The 24,307-nt window shown below is 45.3% G+C and overlaps 1 protein-coding gene across 1 annotated transcript in view; it reads right to left on the bottom strand.

Moving 5' to 3' along the window:
• Csmd2 (CUB and Sushi multiple domains 2) overlaps positions 1–24,307 on the bottom strand; it is a 537,775-nt gene that overhangs the window by 132,889 nt on the left and 380,579 nt on the right. The window contains exons 22-25 of the mRNA XM_051188846.1: positions 20,623–20,792; positions 8,615–8,771; positions 7,336–7,527; positions 1,960–2,086 (exon numbers count right to left, since the gene is read on the bottom strand). Coding sequence (XP_051044803.1) covers positions 1,960–2,086; positions 7,336–7,527; positions 8,615–8,771; positions 20,623–20,792 — 646 coding nt within the window. The remainder of the gene's footprint in view (positions 1–1,959; positions 2,087–7,335; positions 7,528–8,614; positions 8,772–20,622; positions 20,793–24,307) is intronic.

The raw sequence follows: 24,307 nt of genomic DNA, 5'->3' as shown, positions 1-24,307 counted from the left end.
TGGCTCCAGCTCTTTCATGGGGAGTTGGGATGTATGGGTGGGGGTTACCTTGCCTTACTAGGAAGCTATTCCCCTGCTTCTGGCCCTTCTTGGCTACCTGGCAACCTTCTGGCCATCCTTGTGAGGGCTCAGCTCTGGCTTCATCTTCAGGATGACTTTCTGAACCTCCTGATTTGCCTTTCCATTCACTTCCCCCTCAATCTCATTCTGTGCCTGCCTATGGGACTTTCTTTGAACAGGAAATATAGAGTCTCTACTTGTGTAATAGCAGGTAGTAACATTGTTACACGAAGGAGTGAATGAATAAATGAATGAATGATGCCCTGAGTCAGGAGAGTCAGGAGATCCCTCCTGATTTGCATATGCATGCTCTAAAGAGAAACAGCTCTTTGCTCTCCAGCAGTCAGGGCCTGGGGGGTCTATTGTAGAGTCACTAACCATACAACTACCTTTCCACCCCAATCCTCCCTGTTCATTTATTCATTGGGCTTTCTTGACTGTGAGTGTCCACATAGAGGGTCACCAGCAATTTATCTTTTCCAGACATGTGCTGAGAAAGAACACAGAGGGGTTGGTTGAAGCCATGGTGGCTTTGAAAGCTGGAATGAGAAACTCAACTTTCACTCTGTGACATGCCAACGGACTTCATCGGGGGTACATAGGCTGGTGAGTGTCCCAAAAATCGTTCTAGCAGCACTATCCCTTTGTGAAATCCTAAGTCCCCATGTGTGCCACTGACCTCTCAGTGCATGGGGTATAATTAAAAAATGTGCATTTCCTCAATTCCAGGTGCTGCATACCAAGAAACAGGAATGTTTAAATCTCTTTTAGCAACACATTCACATCTCCTACCACAAACCCAAGAGCAGGGATCCGCTAGTCACAACTCTGCCCTTTCCTTGGCTCTCTCTTTATCCCTAGTCCTTGATGGTGACTTCCTGTGAGCTCTCTGCACTGTCAATAACCTTGGTGGGCCCACTCTGAAAGACTTGCCTTGGCTCCCTCTTATTTGTTAGCATTTAAGGTTCTCCATAACCAGGCCAGTCTAATCCCATCCATATGCCGCCCCTACTCCAGCCAGCCCGTTCTCTCATTCTGCACACCCCTCAGCACACTACCACTCCAGCCTACCCTTTGCCTCCTACCTCCTCTGAACCATACAGTTCAAGGCTCACCTAGCCAGCAGTGTGATATAATGTGGAGATCTGGAAAGATCTGTAGTATTCCACAGGTTTGTGTGTGTGTGTGTGTGTGTGTGCGTGTGTGTGTGTGTGTGTGTGTGTGTGTGTGCGTGCGTGCAAAGCTTAGACACACAGAGCTTTTACTTGAATGCTTATCTGTCTTGTGTTCAAATGGACCTGGGTTAACACCACCAATAGCATTGCTGGTTTGGGAAGGGAGCTTTCCTGGGAGGAAAATGTACCAGCGTCAGACATTGCAGGCTTTTGTTAGTTAATCCCACACAGCCCTGACATATGAGCTCTTCTGGCATCCATTTTACAGGAAGCAGAGAGGGAAACAGAAGTAGCCTGCCTGGCTCAAAGAGCTGGAGCACATCTGGACTGGCTTCTAGGACTGGCACTGGCACTGGGACTGAAGTGCCACACTGAACCCAGTACACAGCTTGTCATTCCAGAGCTTTATCTGTCACCCCACCTACCCAGAGAAAGAGGCCCACAGTGATTGAGGTGTGTCGCTCCAAGCCTGGGCCCCTGCAGCTCTATGGTAGAAACGTTCCGGCAGTGAAATGTGTGGCCTTGGAGGCAGCCTTCATGAGGCTGAGGCCGAGCCCCACAGGCCTAGCCCAAACCTAGGGTCTCTGTGGTGACTACTGATCGCACGGGCCTCGCACAGTGGTAGGAGGGTCCTGACAATTGCCAGGGGTCTGTCAATGATGCTGGCGACAGCTCCCCTTGACAACAAGTGACAAGTACTCCTTTGTTGGCTCTGGACACTTACCCAATGGTGCATCCGGCGTCTGCCTCGATGGTCCAGATGCAGTTGAGATTGTGTTCATAGGGAGCTGGGTAACCAGGTGACAGCACCTGCCCTGACACCTCTCCTCTCACCGTCCCTCCACACTCAGCTGGAAGAAATTGTAACAGAACAAGTATCATGGGGTGGCCTGAGCATCTCACAGTCACTGAGTGTCCCTCAAGTCCCTGTGGCTCATTCTAGGTAGTTAAGCAGAGCTTGCAAAAGCTCCCTAGGTGAAACTAGACTCAGAACCAGAAACAAACTCTTAATACTCAATAATAAAAGGCTAGGCAAAACATATTAGTAGACATGTGTCCAAAGAAGATATATGAATGACCAATATGAACATGAGGATTTGTCATTATTGTGGAACTGGCAATCAAAATCACCCCATCCCCACCTGGATGGTTGTGACAGTGTTGATAACAAAATAGCAAGCACAGGAGAAGCTGCTAGGGAACTGGAGTTTCCCTATGACTGGTAGGAATGCACAATGATACTTTGGAAAGCAAGCTGGTAGGTAGTTTCTTCAAATTGTTAAATGTAAATCACACCGTGCACTATGTAACTTCTCTCAGAAGAAGCAAAAACATATGCTCACATAAAAACTTGAACATAAAAGTTCTTAGCAGTGTTATTCATAGTAGTCAGTAAGTGCAGATAAGGTCAGTGTCCACCAACTGAAGAAAGGAAATACAAAATGTGGCATATCTATCCACAGAATGTTAGTCACCCATAAAAAGGAATGCAGTTCACATACACCTGCAATGTGGATTTGGAAAACATGCTGCTAAGTGAAAGAAACCAGACACAAAAGACTATATACGGTGTGATTTCATTTATACAAAATATCCAGAATAAGCAAGACTAGAGAATGCAAAGCACATGCAAGGCTTGCAGGAGTGAGAAATGAGTGACTGCTAATGGGTGGTAGACTTTCTTTTGGAAGGAGAAACTGTTCAGAACTAGGTTGTAATGGTTACACAACCCCGTGAATGAACAAACTCAATCGAATTGTGTGCTTTCAGTGGGTTAATAAACATGTAAGTGAATCAGCCCTCAAGACTAGGACTGCCTACTCTATGACCAAACAAACTCCTTGGAGGAAGGGGTTTGTACCTGGTCATGAAGCAAAGGGACCTGCTCTAGCTGACAGGGAGCACACTGCTGACTAGACCCAGTCCTTTCCCAGGCCAGGGCCAGTGCAGGAGGTACCACTGTACAACTTCCTATCCTGGCACATGCTCACTCCTGGTGCCCAGGAGGAAGAGGCCAGTTCCCCCAGCAGGCCAGAGTCAGGCAGGGTTTGGATTCAAATGCACTTTGAAGGAGGAGCCAGAGTTGAACAGCTTGGGTGGTGGCAAGGGAGTCTGGGAGGGACAGGAGAAAGAGACCTGCTGTTAGAGAGAGGAGGAGGGGCATGGCAGGACAAGCTGGAGATGAGCAGTGGTGGACAGCAGGGCTAGAGCTGGGCAGGCATGGGATGTTGAAAGACATGTACGCCCGGGTCCTGTAGGGAAGTGCAGTGTGTGTGCATGGGAGTGAACTCTCTTACAAAGGTGAGGGAGGGGACTATAGTGGCAGCGCATGGGGCACAGAGGATTGAGCCTTAAGGCATGGAAACCAGTGGAGAGACCTGTGATCCCCACCAGAGGGAGTCACTTAACCCATGAGCTGGTGGCTCCCCCAGCCGCAGCCTCCTCTGGTCAGGCATATTTCTAAGACCCTGTCTCTGAATCTTGGAGAGACATTTTCCACATTGTTCCTACTTTGCTTCCAATGCTAGAGTCTTTCCTCAGGCCCTCTCCATCTCTCAGTTGGCACAGTTGTCCATCTCCACAGCGCTCTCTGGGGGAGTCCCAAAGAGAAGAATGTGTCATGCTTCTCGAGCAAAGTCCATATCCCTTGGTGGCCCTTTCTTTGTCCTCCCTGACTCCAGAAGAAGACCAGGTCATGCCAAGGCTGATGAACTAACCCCAAAGCCCATGCAGCCTGTTTGGACCAACAACATGGTAAGTGCCCTTCCTTGAATGCGGATGTCCTTCTGTATGCTGTGAATACATGTTTCTCTTATTGGTTGATGAATAATGCTGTTTCAGCCAATGGACAGGCAAGATTTAGCCCAGCAGGAAATCAAAACAGGGATAGAGAAAGATAGTAGGTGGGACCAGTGAGCATCTGAGCACCGGTCTGGGCATCACCGGTGAACCAAGACCACGTGGAGATACACAGATTAATAGAAACGAGTTAATAATTAAGAGAGAGCTAGCCAATAAGAAGCCTAAGCAATAGGCAAAACAGTGTGCTTGTTTGGGACTGAATGGTTATGGGCCACGATAGGACAGAAATTTCCATCTACACTTCCTTTGACACTTTTGTGACACCCTCTCCTAGTTAGGTAAATTGGATACTATCTTCCTTTGTTTCCAGCAGAGTGTGAATAAAACAAATATATTCCAAGTGCATTAAAATAGTGCCCATCTCCTCTGCCACACCAGGATCTTGGCTACGGAGACCTGGCTATAGACCGCATATCGAGCGTGTAGTAGAGTGTTGGGCACGCAGCACAAGTTTAATAAGTATTTACTGAATGAATAGATGCACGGCCCAGTGAGTAGAAGCTTATTGCTTCCCAGGAAAATTACTGTGTCTGAATCAAGGAAGCATGAGGAAAAATGAAGAGGTTTAAGGCTGAGCTGGGTAGGAGCGTGATTGGTTAAGCAAGGAGCTAAAAGCTAGAGAAGTTACAGAGGGAAGGCTGAGATTCACCTGTTACTGTGACTGACCCATCAAACATCACTCTGATCCTGAGGCTTCACCTGGGACCACTAAGGAAAGGTTTCGGGAGAAACCTACTTCTGGTAGGAGTGCTCAGAACACTAGATCCTTTGTTCTATCTTTCCTGAGGGCTGCTATTCTGTGGTGATGCTGGGCGGGTGGGTCCAACTTGATTGAAAGATACCAAGGTAAGTGAGCCTGTGGTGGGGAGTGAGAGGATGAGTGACAATCTGATAGGAGCAGGAAGCTTGGACAGTGGGGAGGGGCATCGTCCATGACCTTGGAAGATGAGTGACAATCTGATTGGGAGCAGGAAGCTGGGACAGTGAGTGTGTGTGTGTGTGGGATCATCCATGACCTTGACTGTGAGCACATTCCACTCCCACCTCAGAGGCTGGGTGTTTGGAGACAGAAGCCCCAGGGGAAGGCTTCAGAGGGACCTAGCTTCTGCTTCCTTCCTCATGGGGCCACTTTATTCAAGGCTGGCAGAAGGACAGAGGGCCTCAGTACACAGCTTGCAGCATTCACTAGCGGTGACTCCCTGAGATTCTGTTTTTCCTGGCCCGCTCCCTTCTTCCCATCCTGGAGGTTTGGCTGCTGTACTTGGGCTGGGGATTCTCTTTATCAATAAAGGAAACACTGGAGTATATAAACTACAGCAGTCATGTCAGTAGCCCATGCTGAACTCTACCCTCAACACACACACACACACACACACACACACACACACACACACACACACACACACACACACACGCACACGCACAGGACCTCACTTCCCTAACTGCAATGGAGTCTGAGGAAGTCTCATTGAAGATTTCCAAGGCCTGAAATATAATAGTATTTCCTAGCCCCAATTGAGTGAGTCCTCTAAATCCAATGTAACTGAGACATTGTTAAGTAGAGGGATCTGACAGGGAACCCTTTCTGCAAAGCAAACAGTTATCTTATGGGAGCCACAGTCTCTCATTTATTTTGCTTGCCTTGTGGTACCACACTGCTGTCTGTTTATGCATGTGTCTCCATGGCTGACCTGAGAGAGCTCATCTCTGAATTCTAAGCACTTACATGGTGCTTGGAACATGAATGATAAAAGGGCATTAAAAAGAGGAAGTGTCACAGATGGCAAAATTCTAGCGTTGGAATCCCAGACTGGAGCAATAAAGATCCATGGGGCCAGTGAGCCTAGCTGGATTGGCCAGCCCTAGGTCCCAGTGAGAGACCCTGTTTCAAACAAAAACAAAAACAAAAAACCAAAACAAAGTGGATGACTCCTGAGAAAAAGCACCGATGATGACCTCAGGTTTTATCATGAATATACACACATATGCATGTGTATCTGCACATGCGTGAACACACACACACACACACACACACACACACACACACACACACCCTTATCAGCAAAGGAAGGAAACCATAAGGGCTGGTCATGTCTACTTCCTGGCTTGAAATACTGGCTCTTGACTCTGTTATGTGGAGACCCCATTACAATGTATTTATCCAAGGGAATAGGACCAACCATGGCCACTATGACTTCTCACCATGCTGTTCATCTGGTTGGCCCTGTATGTGCTCAGGCTGGACCTACCCCTCTTGATGGTGAGATTGTATCTATTCTTCCAAGTCCTATGTGGAGCCCTCTTACATCATCTGGGGACTCTGATCAGAACTTCATAGTCAGGATGTGTCCTTGTGACAAGGGTCCATCTGTGTACCTACTCTCTTTGGTAGGACAGGGGCGTCCCAGTGGCAGGGACAGATTTTCCTTTTCTCCTCCTTTCTCTGTGCTCACATACCCAGACATGTGGTTTGGTAGGCACTCATGACTTCCCCTAGTGGTTATTTTGTTCTCATCAGATCCACCCATGCTGCTCAGGTAAATTGCTGTGTTGGGAGCATGAGTCTTGATGGGAAAGATCTGGTTTTGGGGAAAAGGATGAGTAGGGCCATGGGATTCTGAGCAGTAGGGAAGAGAAACAGAATGGTGGTGTCCTGCTTATGTTTCAGTTCTGTCTTGGACCACAGTTTCTGGTCCTTTGACACACATGCAAAGTCTCCAGGGGATGTCTGCTGATGTCGTGAAGAACCACAGGCTCAGGAAGATGCATGCTCACCATCACAGTCTTCCTTAGGCACTAGATCAGGTCTAGCTCTTTATCTTGGTCTTTCTCCCAGCACTTCCCTGGGAAAGGGAGCATGAACTCATTTTAACTACAGGGAAACCGGGACCTGGAGCCAACTGCAGGCTCATTTGAGCCTTGGTGTCACAGGAAGCCCTGTAGCCATCCTTTCATTCCACTAGAGACTGTTCTCACTTCTCTATTATCTGTGCTATGAGTCTGAGGCCATGACTTGGCTCTGGCATCACTGACTAAATGTGTGAACTGCACTGCCTGTGAAATCAAGTGTGAGTGTGAAGAAATGGAGAAGGGTGGCTACTAGGCCACAGTGCTCTCTAACAGACAGATCCAATCCTGGTTGACAGCCCTGGGGCCTGGCTACCCTTTGTGAGGCCAGGGCTGGAGCTCAGCTAAGGGAAGGGACAAGGACTTCCTTGCCAATCAAGAGTTGTCCTACCGACACAGGTGGGCAGCGGTCGGTCCCAGGTCCTGCGTTCCCCACTCAGACACATCAGCTCCTCACTGCCCCGAAGAGTATAGCCAGGGTCACAGCTGAAGGTCACAGAGCTTCCTGCAAAATGACCTCCATCGTGAACCTTATAGCCGAACTGTGGGGTCCCTGGGTCCTCACATCGGATGAGTTCAAAACCTGGGGAAGATGGAAGAGAGTGAGCAAAGACCATGGTGACAGAGCCATGCCGATCCCCCTCCCACTCCAGCCTGTATCCTGAGATGCCCTGGCCACCTCCCCCAGGTGTGACTCAGGCTCATGACCCAGCCCTATTTCCATTCTCTGTGGAGGGAAGTATGTCTGTGCTGTTTTATGCAAATGAATTAAAAATTTAATAGCATGCACACTTGGGGCTGGGTTTTTTATTTCTTTGATTGAGCCTGTAGCATTCTGGGAGTGGGATCTGTGGCTTCCATTTGGACCACTGGGGTGCTATGAGAAGACAGAGTAGCACAGGGAACATCACTGTGCATGTGGTTGTGTTGAAAGGTCTGGAGGAGAAGAGACTCCCTCGAGCTCCCACTGTACTCTGTGGGACTCCAAAGACCTTGCTTCTCATTTGTTATTCACAGGGGTCTTGCAGGTGGGTGTAATTATTGGCACTCTGCAATTGAGAGCATTGACTTGGGAAGGTTAACTAAATTGCTCGAAATTCACACCATTTTCAGTTAATAGAAATGGAATTCAAATGTGACTCTATTTAATCCCGTTACATGGAGGCACTTTTGAAAGAGGCAAAGATCCCTGTGTGAGACATCTCAGCGCCCAGCAAAGGAAATCCCAAGGGCTACTGGAAACACTACAACACAATTTGCCCATCTCAAGTAGTGAAGAGCCTGCATCTCTTACACTCACATAATGGTGAAATTATTATCACAGTTGTAGAATATTTTCACCCTTACTCCCTCAGATAACTTCCCCCTGTCTCTACGTATTAACTCTGTGAGGTTCTTAAAACCTATGTCCTTTGTGGTGTCTGGTTTCTTTTTCTTCATATATGTTATAGCACAAATAATTTCTTCCTTTTGGCTGCCAGATAATACTCCATTGTATGGACATACCACATTTTCTATATCCATCCACTAGTTACCAATCACCCACTGCTTTTTTTTTTTTTTTTTTTTTTTTTTTTTTTTGGTGTGTGTGTCTGCTGGTCACACTAGCTCATATGAACAAAATGGGAATGTCTGACGTCACAGTCCATTCAGAACCAATACAGACTTACTAGAGAACTGAAGTTCAAAGCCTTTGCTGGTGTTTTCGGCATCTGTGATGAAGTCGAGCCACAGGCTGCTGGATGTGCTGTTCAAAGTCACCCCCAACATCTCAGAGCGGCTGAAGACCCCCAGCAAACGGGCGGAGTTGTTACTACCATCGTAGACCTGGATACCAGAGACCCCAATCCAATGACATCAGAGTTGCCTATCTCAAACAAGGTCTTCTCACCCTGCAGCCCATGTTCCCAGTGTGTAGCATCAATAACAGCTGCTAGAGAGGCAGGTAGCCGTCAGATGCTCAGATGGTGGCAAAGTGGAGCCAGCAGCTGAGTTGGTTGCTGCCTTTCCCCATGCTGATAACGCTGTGCCCCGTGCCTTGCTAGTCTTTGGGAATTGGTTGCTACTCTAACAGTCCTGTGCAGCCTTCCTGTTTCCTCAGTGCTCATATGCTGCCAGCTCACACTTCCGCAGCCTTGGGAGACCAGGCTGGGGTGGCTCGATTCCCCAAGCCATCTGTTTCTATAGACAGACAGGCTGAACGCACACAGCATGTGTGCTTCACTCAACAGACACCCTTGTCCTTCCAGTAGATGACACAGTCATTGTTCTGCCTGCCTGTGGCAGTGGCCTGCCTTGACTAGTCTATCGGGCATGATCCCTGGGGCATAAGGATGTGGTTAAAAATGACCGCCATGTTATGGTGACCTGCATTTCCCCAGGCCAAGCCTCTGCCCCTTCGTAGCATAATGAGGGCTCCAGCCTAGGCTCTGCTGATTTTGCCAATGAGGGAATAGTGCTGGCATCTGGCTTCCCCCATTCCCATCTGTCCCCTGAACTTCTGGGGACCAGCAAAGGCAGAAGTCATTAGAATAATGAACTGGCTCCCTAGGTCTCGAGGTGGCTGCTCCTTTCTAGATAGTTGTACTAATAACAACAGAAGTTGTGATGGAGTGAGAGGCCCCCTGGCACTTTGGTAAATATCAAAGATGGGATCTATGGGTGGGAGATGGATGTCTGTGCACAGCACACAATGTGGTGCCAGCTGCCAGCAAATTGGAACAATATTTCCATACTTCCTTCTCAGAAGCCAAATCATCTTTCCAGTTAACAACAGTGCTGTGTAAGGCAGAGATCTGTTCAGGCTCTGGGAGCCCAATTCCTTTCAGGGCTATGGGAAAAGAGTCCTGGGTTTCCATTCTGAGATGACACCTCTACAGACTGCTGAGCCCACTGTTGTGTCCAAATAGTTATTAAAACATTCTTTGAAAAGATGTGTGTGTGTGTGTGTGTGTGTGTGTGTGTGTGTGTGTGTGTGTGTGTGTGTAAGTGGCCATGAATGCCATGGTGTGGGTGCTGTGGCCAGAGGACAGTCTTGGGTATTACTTCTGCCTTCCACCTTATTAGAGGCAGGATTTCTTGTTTATTCAGATTCACTCTTGTCTGGCACTGCACATGCCAGGCTAGTAGGTCTTAGAACTTCTAGACTTCTGTCCCCATCCCATCTTGCGGTAAGGGCTCTGGGATTACAGATGCACACTACCACATGCCACCTTTATATGGACTCTGAGAATTCAAACTCAGATCTTCATGGTCACACAACAACTTTCTGAGCTATCTGCAAAGCCATAAAAAAATTGTTTTAAAAAAACCATGAAAACATCTGTTGGAATTAATGGATCAAGACATCAGTAGTCAACAGTCACTACAGCATGGTAAGAAATCAGACACCCTGTGCTTTTTAGCAGAGAACAGATCACTGTGTATATGGTTATCATGCCCACCAGAAATATCAAATCTGGTCCAATTGAGCCTTTAGATCCACTTTACACCTAGCAGGGAAAAGTGAGGGCAGAAGTTCAGATGAAATGATGCTCCAGGCAGGTTGAAATCAGAATTGGAATCTAGCAAATGCTACTGAATAAATGGATGCATTTCTCAACAAATAAACTAGATGAGAAAAAGGAAAGGAGGCAGGGAGAGCTTCAAGTTAGCAAGCAGCCCACAGCAAACCCAGCATGCAGATTTTATTTGGAGCCTGGCTCAAATAAACTGTAAATCCAAAAATATACGATGACATTTATGAGATAATTTGAAGATCTCAACATTCGATGGATGTTGTATGGTGGTATTAAGAAATTATTGTTAATTAACAAGCACAACGGGTATGGAGTTTTTCTCCTTAATCTCAAAGCATAATTTGTTCTAATTCATTAAGGACCAAAAGGTTATTTGTATCATTATGACAAGATATTCATTGCAGAAAAACGTATACAAAAAGAAAAGCATGAAGGAAAGATAACAGCTTCTGAACCTGTTATGTTCCCATGGAGATCATCCCAGGCTTGTGTGTTCTATGCAGTGTGCGTATGTGTGTATGCATGTGTGTGTATGTATATATGTGTTTGTGTGTGTATATGTGTCTGTGTGTATGCATACACACAAAAACGGGGCTGGGAGGAGGGTTCTGTGGGTAAAATGCTTGTATTGAAGTATGAGGACTTGAATTTGGACTCCCAGCAGCTCTGCTACAGAGCCAGGCTTCAACCCTGAGAGCTAGGGTTCATGTGTGAGTTACCATGTCAGGCTTCAAAAGCCTGCATATGCAGAGCCCTCCCACCACCGATTTTAAACCCACCTCTACTGCATATTTTTTGGTGAACTTTCTCTTCTATTGCTCTAGTCTGTCATTCTTGCTCTCTGCCTACGCTGATTTAGTTAACTCGGTGGTGGCATGTGCTTGTAACCCCAGCACTAGGGAGGCAGATAGGACTCCTCCCCCTTGCCCTGGTCTTCTGGTTAACCAGTCTAAACTGGTGAGCTTCAGGATCAGTGAGGGATGAAGTGACCGAGAAAGCACCTGGCGTTGACCTCTGGTCTCCATATGCTTGCACACATGTATGAATATGGTCAGATACACAAACAAGATCCAACTATACATGCATATGGTAATCAGCGCATATCATTTTCAAGTCTTTAAATAGTTTCCACAGCAGCATTTAAATAGCTGTAGGGGTACCCAGCACAAAATTAACACAATCTACAGCATGACTATTTACTTACCAGCTTTCAGAATACATGCTGAGGCAGGTACACTCGGCAAAGACCACAAATAAGAAAGACGGTGTTGCCTCCAATACTTTTGCCCTAAACCCATTTAGAATTTTTTATGATGCAAGAGTCTACCTTTCCCCAGGTTCATTAGTCATGCAAAAACCCCCCAAAACAAACAAACAAAAAAAAAACCAACCAACCAACCAAACAAACAAATCCCAACTAACCAACTAAACAAAAAACCAAAACCCTTAGGTTTGCTTGCTTGATTTTGTTTTTTAGACATGGTCTTACAATGTATCTCTGGCTAGCCTAGAACTTGTTATGTAGAGAAGGCTGGCCTTAAACTCATAGAAATTCACCTGCTTCTACCTCCTGAGTGTTGGGATTAAAGCTATGTGTCATCATCCCAGGCTTCAAAACTTTGTAATACTGTTAAGTATGCAGTAGAAGTTTTCAATTGTTTCCTTTAAAAAAGAATTATCTCATGTTTACTATCCTAGATAAACTGAAGAATCTTCCAAATTAAAAAAAGGAAACAATTACCTTTCAAAGAAAAGCCCCATGTTATTCCAACCGAATTATGTGAAGTGGACTGATTTGAGAAAACAAAGCACCGATATAACATCAAATCTTTTAATGCATGACTCCATTTGACCAAGTTGTCACTGTATTGTAGTAAGACTCTCTACTTATTCCTGGGTGGTTTTATATTTTCTTCTATCAGGAAGTAAATCTTTAATATATATATATATATATATATATATATATATATATATATATATATATATTTCTAACAGGTTGCTATTTGATGGGCCAGTTCATTGGTCTATAGAGGAGATGGGAACATCTCCCTGAGAAATCCAAGACAATCTATGGACATCTAGCTCACCTCCCTCTAAGTGCAGAACTTTCCACACAGGATGACACATGTGAGCGGCATTTCTGTAGACATTCCTGTGTGTCTGCTTGCACATGTAGGCTTCAGTTCCTCCCGAACAAAGAAGAAGCCTTCAGGGCAGCCCCACCTTCCCTGAGATTTCGGCAGGCTGTTCTCCAAAGCGGGATGCTGCCTGACCTTACACCAGTCTTGTCCAGCAGTGTCCCTGGCTTTATACACCAATGCTCGGTGTTCTCAGGCTAAGTTAGGCTCTTTTCCAATCTGATGGATGAGGGACAGAATCCCATTTTCATTTAACTTTTCCAGATCACCATTGTGAATAAGCGGGGGTTACTATATGCTGACCAACAATCCTACCACCCTCCTGTGAACTTCTAATTTGTATCCTCTGTGGGCATCTATTGTGTAGTTCTGCCTTATTTTAATATGAGATTTTAAAATCTTCTAATAAAGATTATCTGTGTGTGGGGGGGCATATTTCTAGATGTTTTCCAGTTTTTGCCCCAATAACAAATGAGAATTTTATTCTCCTGATTGCATGTTTTAATTGGTTACAGAAACACCAGCTGCTTTGTTGAATTGTCTTGTTGGTTCTGATAGCTTTAGTAGTTGGATCATTTGTGTCTTCTAAATAAACGAGACAATTTTCTGCTCTCCTTTCTAATTTTTATGGCTTCCTTTGTTGTGTCTGGGTCTAACGTGATGGCTTGGACCGGCAGCATAATGCTGAGAACGGTTGGCAGTGGAATGGCCACTGGCTTTGCCACTCCACTGCCTGGAAACCTGCTGGAAAACTTCCCATTAAACCTAATGCTTATTGCGGTGTTTAGAAGGTTCCACTCTCTGTTTCTTTCTTTCTTTCTTTTTTTTTTTTTTTTAAAGAACCTTTTAAGAGTCCGGACTGCGGATTGGCTTTCATCACAGGATGTTTGTGGATGTAGTAATGTGGCCCTTTCTTTCCTGTTTTTTCTTTCCTTTTTCTCTTTTCCTCCCTCCCTCCCCCATCTCTCACCCCCTCTCTCTCTTCCTCCCTCCCTCCTTCCCTCTCTTCCTTCTAACCTATTCCTAGGATTTTAGACCGAAGCATAAGAAATTCTCAGTGTTAAAGAGTTTAGACTTAGACAATGGCAATCTCACGCAGGGACTCTAAACGATAGCATCACAAGTTTTCCTATTGGGTAAACACAACCTCACAGTCTTGGATCCTGCCTGCTTTGCTATCTTTGTATTGACATGCTGCTGTATTCGATCCTATATTGTCCAGGGGGTTTTAGATCAACGATCATAAATAAGATTGGCCTAATAGATCCATGCTTCTGTTTTTATCTTTTAATTTTTAGTTACATTACAAAATTATATTGACAAGTTATCCCTGTGTGGAATATAGAGTGATTCTATGATTTACAAATAGTGAAAAATTAAATAATCTAATTAACATATTCATCACCTCAATGACCCCCTCCCTCTTTCTGACAGAGATTTTCACTGAAGCTGGAGCTGACCAATTTGGCTAGCAAGTACCAGGGTCTCCCTGTATGGGTCTGCCTTCCGGTATGGGACTGCAGATACATGCCAGTGAGATGAATCTGGCTTTTATGTGGCATCTGGGGGTCCAAACTCAGGTCCTCATGCTTGTGTGGCAATCACTTTGCTGAATGAATGACTTCTCCAGCCACATTTATCATTCTTTATTGTGTGAGTTTGAAATATGCAATCTGTTATATGTACTCTACCCATCCCTTCGTGCAATAGATCCCAAAGACAAGCTCGTTTCCTCTGCCTAGGGAGGGCTCTATATTTTGACCATCACCTGCTGACCCACTGCCCCTTCCTCCAGCCCCGGGGAACCACCATTACTTTCTTTAACGCCTGTGCCACTTTAAAACGTGAATTGGGAGATGGATCTTTATTTTTCCTTATTTCTAGAGCAGCCTGATTTTTTCTGCAGGGTTCATCTGTAAAGTGGTCTGGGCCTGGGGCTTTGGGGAGGTGATACAGGGGGTTTTCAATTTGCAAAAATGGTATCTTGTTCATGTGAGTTTTCACTCTCCAATATTAGTGCTTTTAAAAAGATTTTAATTGTGTGGCTGTGTGTGGATATGTGCACAGGAGTATACTGCCAGCAGAGGCCAGAAGGGGACATTGGATCTCTTGGAGCTGAAGCTACATGCAGTTTTGAGTTGTATGATTTGTGCTGGGAGGTGGACTTGGTTCTTCCAGAACATTAGCATGATCTCAGCCGATGAGTCATCTCTCCAGGCCCAAATAGTATCATTTGGTGTGTATGCATATATATGTATGTATATGTATGCTATATATAATATATATGTGCATTATGTTATGTTACATATACCATTTTATAGCTGTTCCCGTTTTCCCATCACCATACTCTGAATGACATCTACATTTATGTCCCTTTTCACCCTAGTATTATACACCTGCCACTTCTTTTAATCAGTCCTGCCAGGTTGGCCTGGAGCTCACTGGGTAGCTGAGGCTGTCCTTGAACTCACGGCATTCTTCCTACTCAGCTCCCAGTTCTGGGATTACAAACCTGAATCACCTTGACCAGTTTCTGCTCTTCCTTTGAAACCGTCTTTTCTGGTCTGGGTGTTCATATGCCTGCCATTCCAATATGTGGGAGGCTGAGGCAAGAGGATGGAGAGTTTGGGGGCTGCACCTGAAGATGCTCCAACATGAGCAAGCAGACAAACAAGTGTCTTTCTTCTCCTCTCTTTGGGTTTATTCTGTCATGTTATTCAAGTCACTGAGCCCTTATTTTTTTCATGTGGGCGATATGTCAGAGATTCACAGAAGTATATTAGAATTTTTCATGGAAACTCCCACAATGACTAATTTTATTAATATATGCATATATATATATATGTACACATATATACTTACACATGTGTATATTTATATAAATTTATATTTACATTTCTAGTAGCCATGTTATTTGGCACATCAAGTTGTATTGTGGATTGATTTAACATTTCATTAATAAAAAGAATCCCCTTCTTCATTTTCTTTTGAGATGTAGAGACCTCCTCAAGAGCATCCTGTAATGAGCTGATTTCATTTTTCCATGTTACCACCTCCCTCCATTGTCTTCATTTGGCATTTTAATTGGATGATCATGTTTTTCATCTCCATCCAATCTTTCCTCATCGGAGATAGCTCTGTTTTCATTATTGCCTATTTTGTGCCATAAATACAATATTCTTTCAACTCCTGTGAAGAATACCAATTAGGAGCTTTAAAAGTATGTTTCTGTTCTCTGTGGCAAACAGAGGGGCAATTAGCTCTGATCCCTCAGACAGGTCCCCTTCCCATCTGCTGAATATTCACACATATCTGGTTAATTTCCTTGTTGGCACATCATTGCGGAGGGAGAATGGAAATGGAGAATATAAATACCCCCTACATTCTAAGGGGGGCAAAGGAGCTGTGCCCAAAAGGTGCCCCAGCATGCAGAAGCACTTCCAGTGGAGGGGTGTTGAGCCTGACAACTCTTGACAATATTTCCCTGGAGTGTCAACAAAAGCCAGGATGGAATGTCAGAGGCTCTGTTGTCTCTCGAACCTAGTGCTCATGCTCAAGAGAGAGGAGGATTGAGATCTTGTCACCAAGATCTTTACTCTCTGGCTTTACTCTCTGCTGTGCATGGATGCTCCTTTTTAAAATGTATGTCTATTTAGGTATGGGTGGGTGGATATGGGTGTGGGCACATGAGGGTGTCCATGTGTGTACAGGCCAGAGGCCAATCTTGGGTATTATTCCTCAGGAGCCATGGGCTGTGATCTCTCATATAAGTCTTTTTAGGTTGTGTAGTTCAATGGCTAGGCCAAGATAGCTAACCAGAGAGCCCCGAAGTCCCCTGGTTTCACAAGTCTATACTCTCATGCCTGCCTTTTTGTGTGGGTATTGGTCAAACTTGGGTCTTCATGCTTGTGTAGAAGCACTGTACCCACTGAGCCATCTCCCAAGCCTTCCTTTGGGATCTGTGATAATTTACAAGTCCACAAGCTGGAAATTATCACAGATTGCCCTTGCCATGATACAACAAAGCAAGGAAGCTATCTTCAGATGCATCACCATATCCCTGGGCTTACAGCCTCTCGGCCTCTAGAACTGAAAACTGAATAAATCTGTGTTTGTTTATATCCATGAAAAAAATTCTTTTAAGTTGTATATGAAAGGCACCCTTGCCTGATTTCCAGGGCTGAGACCATCTTTCTTCACTTGCCTTTAGCTATCCTAATGGGAACCTGTGCAGGCTGTATTTTGTGCATGCATTTCCTCTGATATCTTGATCTTGGAGTTGTCTTTCTGTGCTATTATATTTTAAGGCCACCTCCTCTCTTGCTTATGTCAGGGTGGCGGAAGATCAACTGCAGAGACCATATCAAAACCAGGGAGGTGGCAACAGGAAACAAGTCAGAATGTGTGGACTAATCCAAACATGGGGGGGGGGCGTAGTTTTTCAGGTGATGACCAGGTCAGAAGTCATATATGCAGGAGAACATGCCAGGTCAGAAATACAAGCCCTCAGGTTTAGAGAATCAATCAACTGCATGAAACCCATCAATACTATCTTGGGAGACAAGTAAATTGTGGAGAAGGTGACAGATAGGCATGTCAGGTGTGCAGCAGTAAACTTTGGAAGAACAGGTAAGAAACATGCCAGCAGTGTAAAAGATGAGCCAACTACAGCAAGGCAGGGCAGAGGTTGTTGAGGGCAACTCTCATGCTCTGGACTTCTTGCACAACTGGCTGGTATGGATGTCAACCAACTGGCAGGTATGATGCCAACCAACTGGCAGGTATGATGTCAACCAACTGCAGGTATGATGTCAACCAACTGCAGGTATGATGTCAACCAACTGCAGGTATGGCAGGTATAACTGTAGTTGCAGGGCAGCTCTGAATCCCACTTGGGAAACTATGACTGACAGTTTGAATCTTAAAATTTTTGTTATCTGTCCATATCCTGAGTTCTTTCTAAGAGGTTAAAGAATCCTGGAGAGAAGAGCTAGGGCAGAAGAGGGACAAACAATGCCATCCTGATCTCCTGGGGACCCTGCCTATCCAGAATCTTGCTCTAGAGCAGTGTTTCTCAACCTTCCAAATGCTGTGACCCTTTAATACAGTTCCTCATGTTGCAGTGGCCCCAACCATAAAATTATTTTTGTTGCTACTTCATAACTGTAATTTTGCTACTGTTATTAATTGTAATGTAAACACCTGATAAACAGGATATCTGATATGTGACCTCTGTGAAAGGGTTTATCAACCTCCAAAGGGTTACAACCACAGGTTGAGAATCACTCCTCTAGACAGTTCAGTGATTGCAGGTGTGTGTGTGTGTGTGTGTGTGTGTGTGTGTGTGTGTGTGTATGTGTGTGCGTGCGTGTGTGTGTGCGTGCGTGCATGTGTATGTGTATGTGCGTGCGTGCGTGCGTGTGTGTGTGTGTGTGTGTGTGTGTGTGTGTGTATGAGAGAGAGAGAGAGAGAGAATAGAGAATGAGAGCGTGCACAGGCTCCAGCAACGGGTCAGTGTACCAACTGTCTATAAACATGGCAGTCATTTAATGGCCCCTTCTTTATAGCACCCAGAGTAATGGCCTCTGGTTGTTCTGATTGCTCCTCATGTTAATATTTCTCCAGCTGCTGAGAATGAAATCGTATTAGGATAAGCTAGTAAAGTTCCTTGGCTTAGGATGAAAATGACTAAATCTGGGTGATGTTTTCCATATAATCCATTTTATTACTGCCGTTCTTTAGTGCATTCTCCAAGTTCAACTGTTTATTACCCACACATGAATACCCTTTACATTCTCACCGACAGACACTTAAGAACACACAAAGAAATCCCAGACAGATGTCTCTCAGGCTTGTAGTAACTCCCTCTATCATCCAAGTCCTGCCATTTCTTTCCCTAATGAGCTCACTCCCTTCAGCCTATTGACACGCAGGGCCATTGTCGTAACACAGTGATGCTACTGCATGCTCAAGGCATATGTAAGTACATGTGCACAAAGCATGCTGACACATGATGCAGATGCAAGTGAGTAGATGCACCTGATCAGACACACAGATTCATATACATGTGGTAACATATGTAAGAAAGTGTGTGCACACATACATCATGTACTCACATATTCACCCTACACATCCCAACTATGTACATACATGTAGCACAATATACATGTACATACATAACCATCATACCCCAAACATGTACACACATAACATACATGCATGTACTCACAATACACTACATACATGTATTCGTGAATACAAACAACATGTACACACAAGATGTGCTCATACACATACCATACACATACCATATGTATGCATGCATGCACCTACACATACACTATATGCAAAACATGTACTCAGGCACACAGTATCTATACACACATGTACACAGATACTATATATAACATGCATAAATATTTACTTAAACACATACCATACAATATGTACATAATGCATTCAAATACTATATTCAATATCCATGTTTGTACTCATAACACACTACAAATAAAACATGTATATACACAACATGTATGTACATATACAAACATACTACACACATGTACACAATGTGATATATATATAGTTAGTTAGTTAGTGTTTCTATTGCTATAATAAAATACCATGACCAAAATCAACCTTTGGAGGAATTATTTCATCTTACACTTCTACATCATAATCCATCACTGAGGGAAGTCAGGATAGGAAGGAACTCAAAGCAGGAACCTGGAGGCAGGAACTCAACAGAAGCCATGGAGGAATGTTATTTACTGGCTTGTTTTTCAAGGCCTGCTCAGCTTGCTTTTGTATGCATAGTATTACTACCTGCCCCAAAGAGGCATAAGCCATGGTGGAATGGGTCACCCACAATTAAGAAAATGCCCCATAGGCTTGCCTACACACCAATCTTGTAGATTGTGTCAAGTTGACAACAAATCAAAACAACAAAAATAGAAAATACAACTAGGATACATATAGGCATGTACATGCACAAACGCACACACACACACACAAACACACACACGTTCTATGAGCTATTAATTGTTCAGATTTAAAGTCATGGTCCGTGTCTTAGGGTTTCTATTGTTGTGAAGAGATACCATGACCATGGCAACTCTCACATAGGAAACCATTTAATTGGGATGACATCTTCAGAGGTTTAGCCCATTATCACCAAGGTGTGACATAGGGTGAGTAGGCAGACATGGAGCTGGATGAGGAGTTGAGATCCTACATCTTGATCCACAGGCAACAGGAAGTGGTCTAAGACACTGGGCATGACTTAAACATATATGAGACCTCAAAAGCCATCTATCTCCACAGTGACATACTTCCTCTAACAAGGCCACACCCACTCCAACAAAGCCACACCTCTTATTAGTGAGCCTATGAGCCTTTGGGGGGCCAATTACATTAAAACTACCACAGTCCACAATGGAAAAATCAGACCCACTGACTGCTCCAATTGAGTTCATCATTATTTTTTTAAAGAGAGTGTGTGTATGTGTTGTATGTGTACAAGCACACTTTTATATGCATTTGTGTGTGTGGTGTAGTATGGGCAAGTACATGTTTCATAGATGTGCAGGTGTGTATGCACTTGTGTGTCTGTGTATGTGGGGTTGATGTTAGGTGTCTTTCTCTGTAGCTTTTCTGCTTACTTTTAGAGAGACATGGTCTCTCACGAACCTAGAGACTAGCCAGTCAGATTATAGCTCTGCCCACCAGGCTGGGTGGGGGATCCAAACTTCTTATGCTTACACAGCAGACACTTTACTGAGTTCTGCCCCACTGTTCTCTCATGCAGCTAACTCATATCTGTGAGAGACGACAGTTCCTAAGCAAATGCTTACACCACATGCCCCTCCCTTTTGGTCTTCACTTTTCCCCAGGTGAGGATATCCATCAGGACTCAGGTGGAAGGAGGAGGCTTGGGTCACCCATCCACAAAGGTAGAGATGGGGAAGTAACCACACCCTGCACATGGTTACCTACACGCTGTATGAAATCAACTGTCATTACCTTGAGGAGGTCTCCTTCAGCTAGTTCAAATGCCTTGGCTTTAAGCTGAATCCCCTTCCCCGGCTGGGTCTGGATGGAGTAGATACATTCGTGATTGTTATTGTAGTTCACAGGGAAGTTGGGGGACAGCAAAGTGCCCTGAGTGCCCGTGACCGAATTCCCACACTCGGCTGGAACGACAATCATAATATCCACAGATTAACCCACTCAAACAAAACACTAATTTCATCTCTGCATAAACTCACAGGGGTGGCAAGGTTGTCTGCCTGCCCACCTGTCTGTCTTTCTGTCTGTCTCCAGGACGGACTACTAAACTTTTAACAGCACTAGCCTACCCACAATTCTGCCTGCCTTATCTTCATCTTTCTTGTTCTGCTTGTCTGTTTGGAAATAGAAGACACACCCCTGGATGTCCTTCCCTTTCACTGTGTTAGTTTATAAAGCACTGGTCCCCCACACCTGTTTGCATGGTATCATAGCAACAGAAGGATGCTAGAGAAAGAGCCAGCGATACCTAGAAAGAGGAGACCTTTTAATGCTCATAGATAGGAACTAGGAAGGGATGAATTACAGTTGCTAACCCATACACACACAACACCACAGTCACTTTATCAGGGTCATCCTATCCAAGAGTCACAAACTCCAGACTCAATAGGCAAGCACAAGCCATCTTTCCAAGTGTAGGCATGGGAACCTGTACTTAGCTGCTTGCATTTGGTGTCAGTTCAGAGAGAGGGTAGGCTGGGAATGCCAGTTCCTTGGGCTCTTGGGCTCTGAGAAAGTTTTAGCACAAGCCTATCAAAACTCTGCTTCATTTATCAGCCAATAGAATCACCCACCTCTGGAAACCTGTTTCCTGTCCTCCAGAAACAGTCTTTCTTACTATTCTCAGGCCTGTATTTATGGCAAGTATCATATTCTACTTGATTTGTTAATATTTCCATCTCCTTCGCTGTCTTAGGATTCTTTGGGGGATTGTTACAGCTTCATCTCTTCTACACATGGGCAGTGTCTGCTAGCTCAGACTTGGTGCAAGGCATGGCTGGCGACTCCGAAGTAGGCTCTCTAGGATCACTGTGCCACTCTCCTCTGTAACTTCATGTGTCACAGCACCTGCCACATCGCACCCTGCTTGCCTGTCATTTGCTTTCATCTCTTACCCTAACTCTGAGCTACATGAGGGCCAGGGCCATGCTTGGAGAAGCTTTACATTTCCAAGGCCCATATCTATAAGAGAAATGTTTGTCAAATAAACAAATAAGTGGAAGAATGCAGCCATACAACAATCTCAGTAGAGGCATGGGGCTAAAAATAGCCAGGTTCCAGAAGGGTGGAAAGAGGAGTCCAGATGGCAGGCTCATTACATGTCTGGGCAGATGGGAGGTTTGGAGCATGGCTCTGAGGTGGTTGGTGGCAGGCCTGCTTTCCCCTGCTTCTGCTCTGTGCCCTTACTCTTGGCTGGAAGGACCTTCAAGTCCACCAAGATCTAGGTGCCCTAAGCTGGGAGTGTGCTAGATGACACCCACTGGGTACATAGAGACCTCCTGAGCTGAGTGTTTGTCCCCAAAGCTACTCTTGGTTCTTTGAAGGTGGTGGCTGTGTCCCACTACCAAGCCTCTAGTTTTCAATGGGCTCTGTCCCCAGGTTTTAGTCTCTGCTTTAGTTCCCCAAGACTTTGAGTAGGATCTTGTTGGTTTATAGTGACAGGGAGACAGGGTACTTTGAGTGCTTAAAACTCAGCTGGTGAGCAAAGTGACAAAGGATCAGATGAAGGTGCCAAACTGGGATACAAAACTGAAGGGACAAGGTGGGTAGACACCCTTGGGGCAGCAGCTGCTGGTGATTTTGGCAACCATGTTCCGAGAATGTGTATTTTCTGGGTATGCTCAGATGAGGGTACAGCTTGAGGGGGGAGGCTCTACTGAGGCTGTTCAATGGATTCAGCCTACCATCTCTGGACTTCACATTTTTTCCCTCCATCAAGGGAGGGGCACAGGGTGAGTGGGATGGATAGACTTTGGAGGCAGAGAAGTTGTATCAGCTCTCTGAACCTTGGGCTCTTTATCTGGATTGTAAGAGTATTCTCCTGAGACGGGTAAGGTTTGGTGTGTGAAACAGGGGAACACAGCGGGTGTGCTCAAGACCGTGGACCTTCACTCCAGTTCTTCCTCTGGATTCCAGCTTGTCTGCCTCCACTAGTCGCGGAGTCTTCTCTGCTTTGCAATCGTATGGGAAGCTCTTAGCTGTTCAGTATCACAGGTCTTAAAGCCCCTTGCCTTTTGCCCAGCTTGTGACAGCTGGCTTCCTCAAACATGGTGTTTGGCAGAATTCTGGACTGCCTTCCCAGCCTCAGCTTCCTGCACAGCAACTTTCTGTCCCACCTCCAGCTGAGTGAGACCCTGCCATTTCCCCCACACACCCAGCATGTATGTAAGAAAGGATGCAGGGCTGCTTGCCTCATCTGTTGCCAGTCCCTACACAGTGACAAGGTCCTGACTCCCTGCCAGAGCTTTGCTTGTTTCTAGGTACCAGAGAAGGGACAAGAGAGGAAAGGGATGTGACACTTGTTTCTGGGAGAGTTTCCAAACAGGCAGGGAAGATGAGCAGATGCCACAGGAAGCCAAACACAGGCGTAAATGGAAACAAACCAGTGTTCCAGAAAAACAAACAGGCACATGCCCAGGGAAGTGCCTCTGCTGATTCAGACATCTGTGACTCCTGTCGCCCCTGTCAGATGAGGTCTCTGTAAGGTCAGGGGCTGTATCTTATCCATCAGTCTGGGGCTCCTGAGGCAGAGGGTTAGGGCTTCTCCATCACTCTGGGTCTTCCAAGGACAGGACCACATCTTTTGTTGCAGACTGGGGTCCCCTCCCAGGGTCAAGGCTGTCTCTTCCACATCAAATGCAGGAGCCCCTGAGGTCAGGGGTTGGATCACTCTGTCACACTGTGAATTAGAGCTCAGGACTATTTGTATCCTCCATGGCTGGGAACGTTCCTGATGGCATAGAGTGTGCTAAATCATCTAAGTGACACCTCCAGTGAAGGTGGCAAGTGGGAGCGCCCCCACGGGTGGGAAGGCCCGACATAACTCTGGCAGGGATCTCTGCTGCAGGGCTGGTTGTAATTAGAGGTGATTATAATTGCCGCTGCGTTATTAATGCCATGTGAAACAGAAGACAAATGTAATAATGAAAATATTGTGTGGTGTCATGAACAAACAGTAATTGGAATAATGAGTTAAAGGATGAGTTGGTGTAATGAGACTGGCGAGGCGGGAGCTTTGGTGGGGGTGAGGGAGCATCTGGGGACCTGGAGAACCCCATGGGAGGCAAACTCTCTCCAAGCCCCTCAGGGAGGGGGTTTCCCAGATGTGAGGGCAGCTGCTGGTGGTCAGTCTGAACTGACCTTCCCCGGGGTGAGTTCTGTCCCAGCTTTTTTTCTGAGTGCTTCTCCCATCTGAGTTTGTAAAAGATTATTGACAAAGTAATGACAAGTCATTAATCCATAAAGAAATGATAAAAATGTTATTGGCAAAATGACAATTATGTGGTTCTCCCGGTTTATGGAAACGATGTCATCTCATCTAGAACGAGTCAGATGTGGTTATCTCCATTTTATAAATGAGGAAGCCAGGCAGGAGGGCCTGGTGGTGCTAAAGGTTTGGTGACTGGCAGAGCAGAGACGT

The sequence above is a fragment of the Phodopus roborovskii genome, unplaced genomic scaffold, assembly GCF_943737965.1.
Source record: "Phodopus roborovskii unplaced genomic scaffold, PHOROB, whole genome shotgun sequence".
NCBI lineage: Eukaryota > Metazoa > Chordata > Mammalia > Rodentia > Cricetidae > Phodopus > Phodopus roborovskii.
This window is presented reverse-complemented; position numbering and strand designations above follow the sequence as displayed.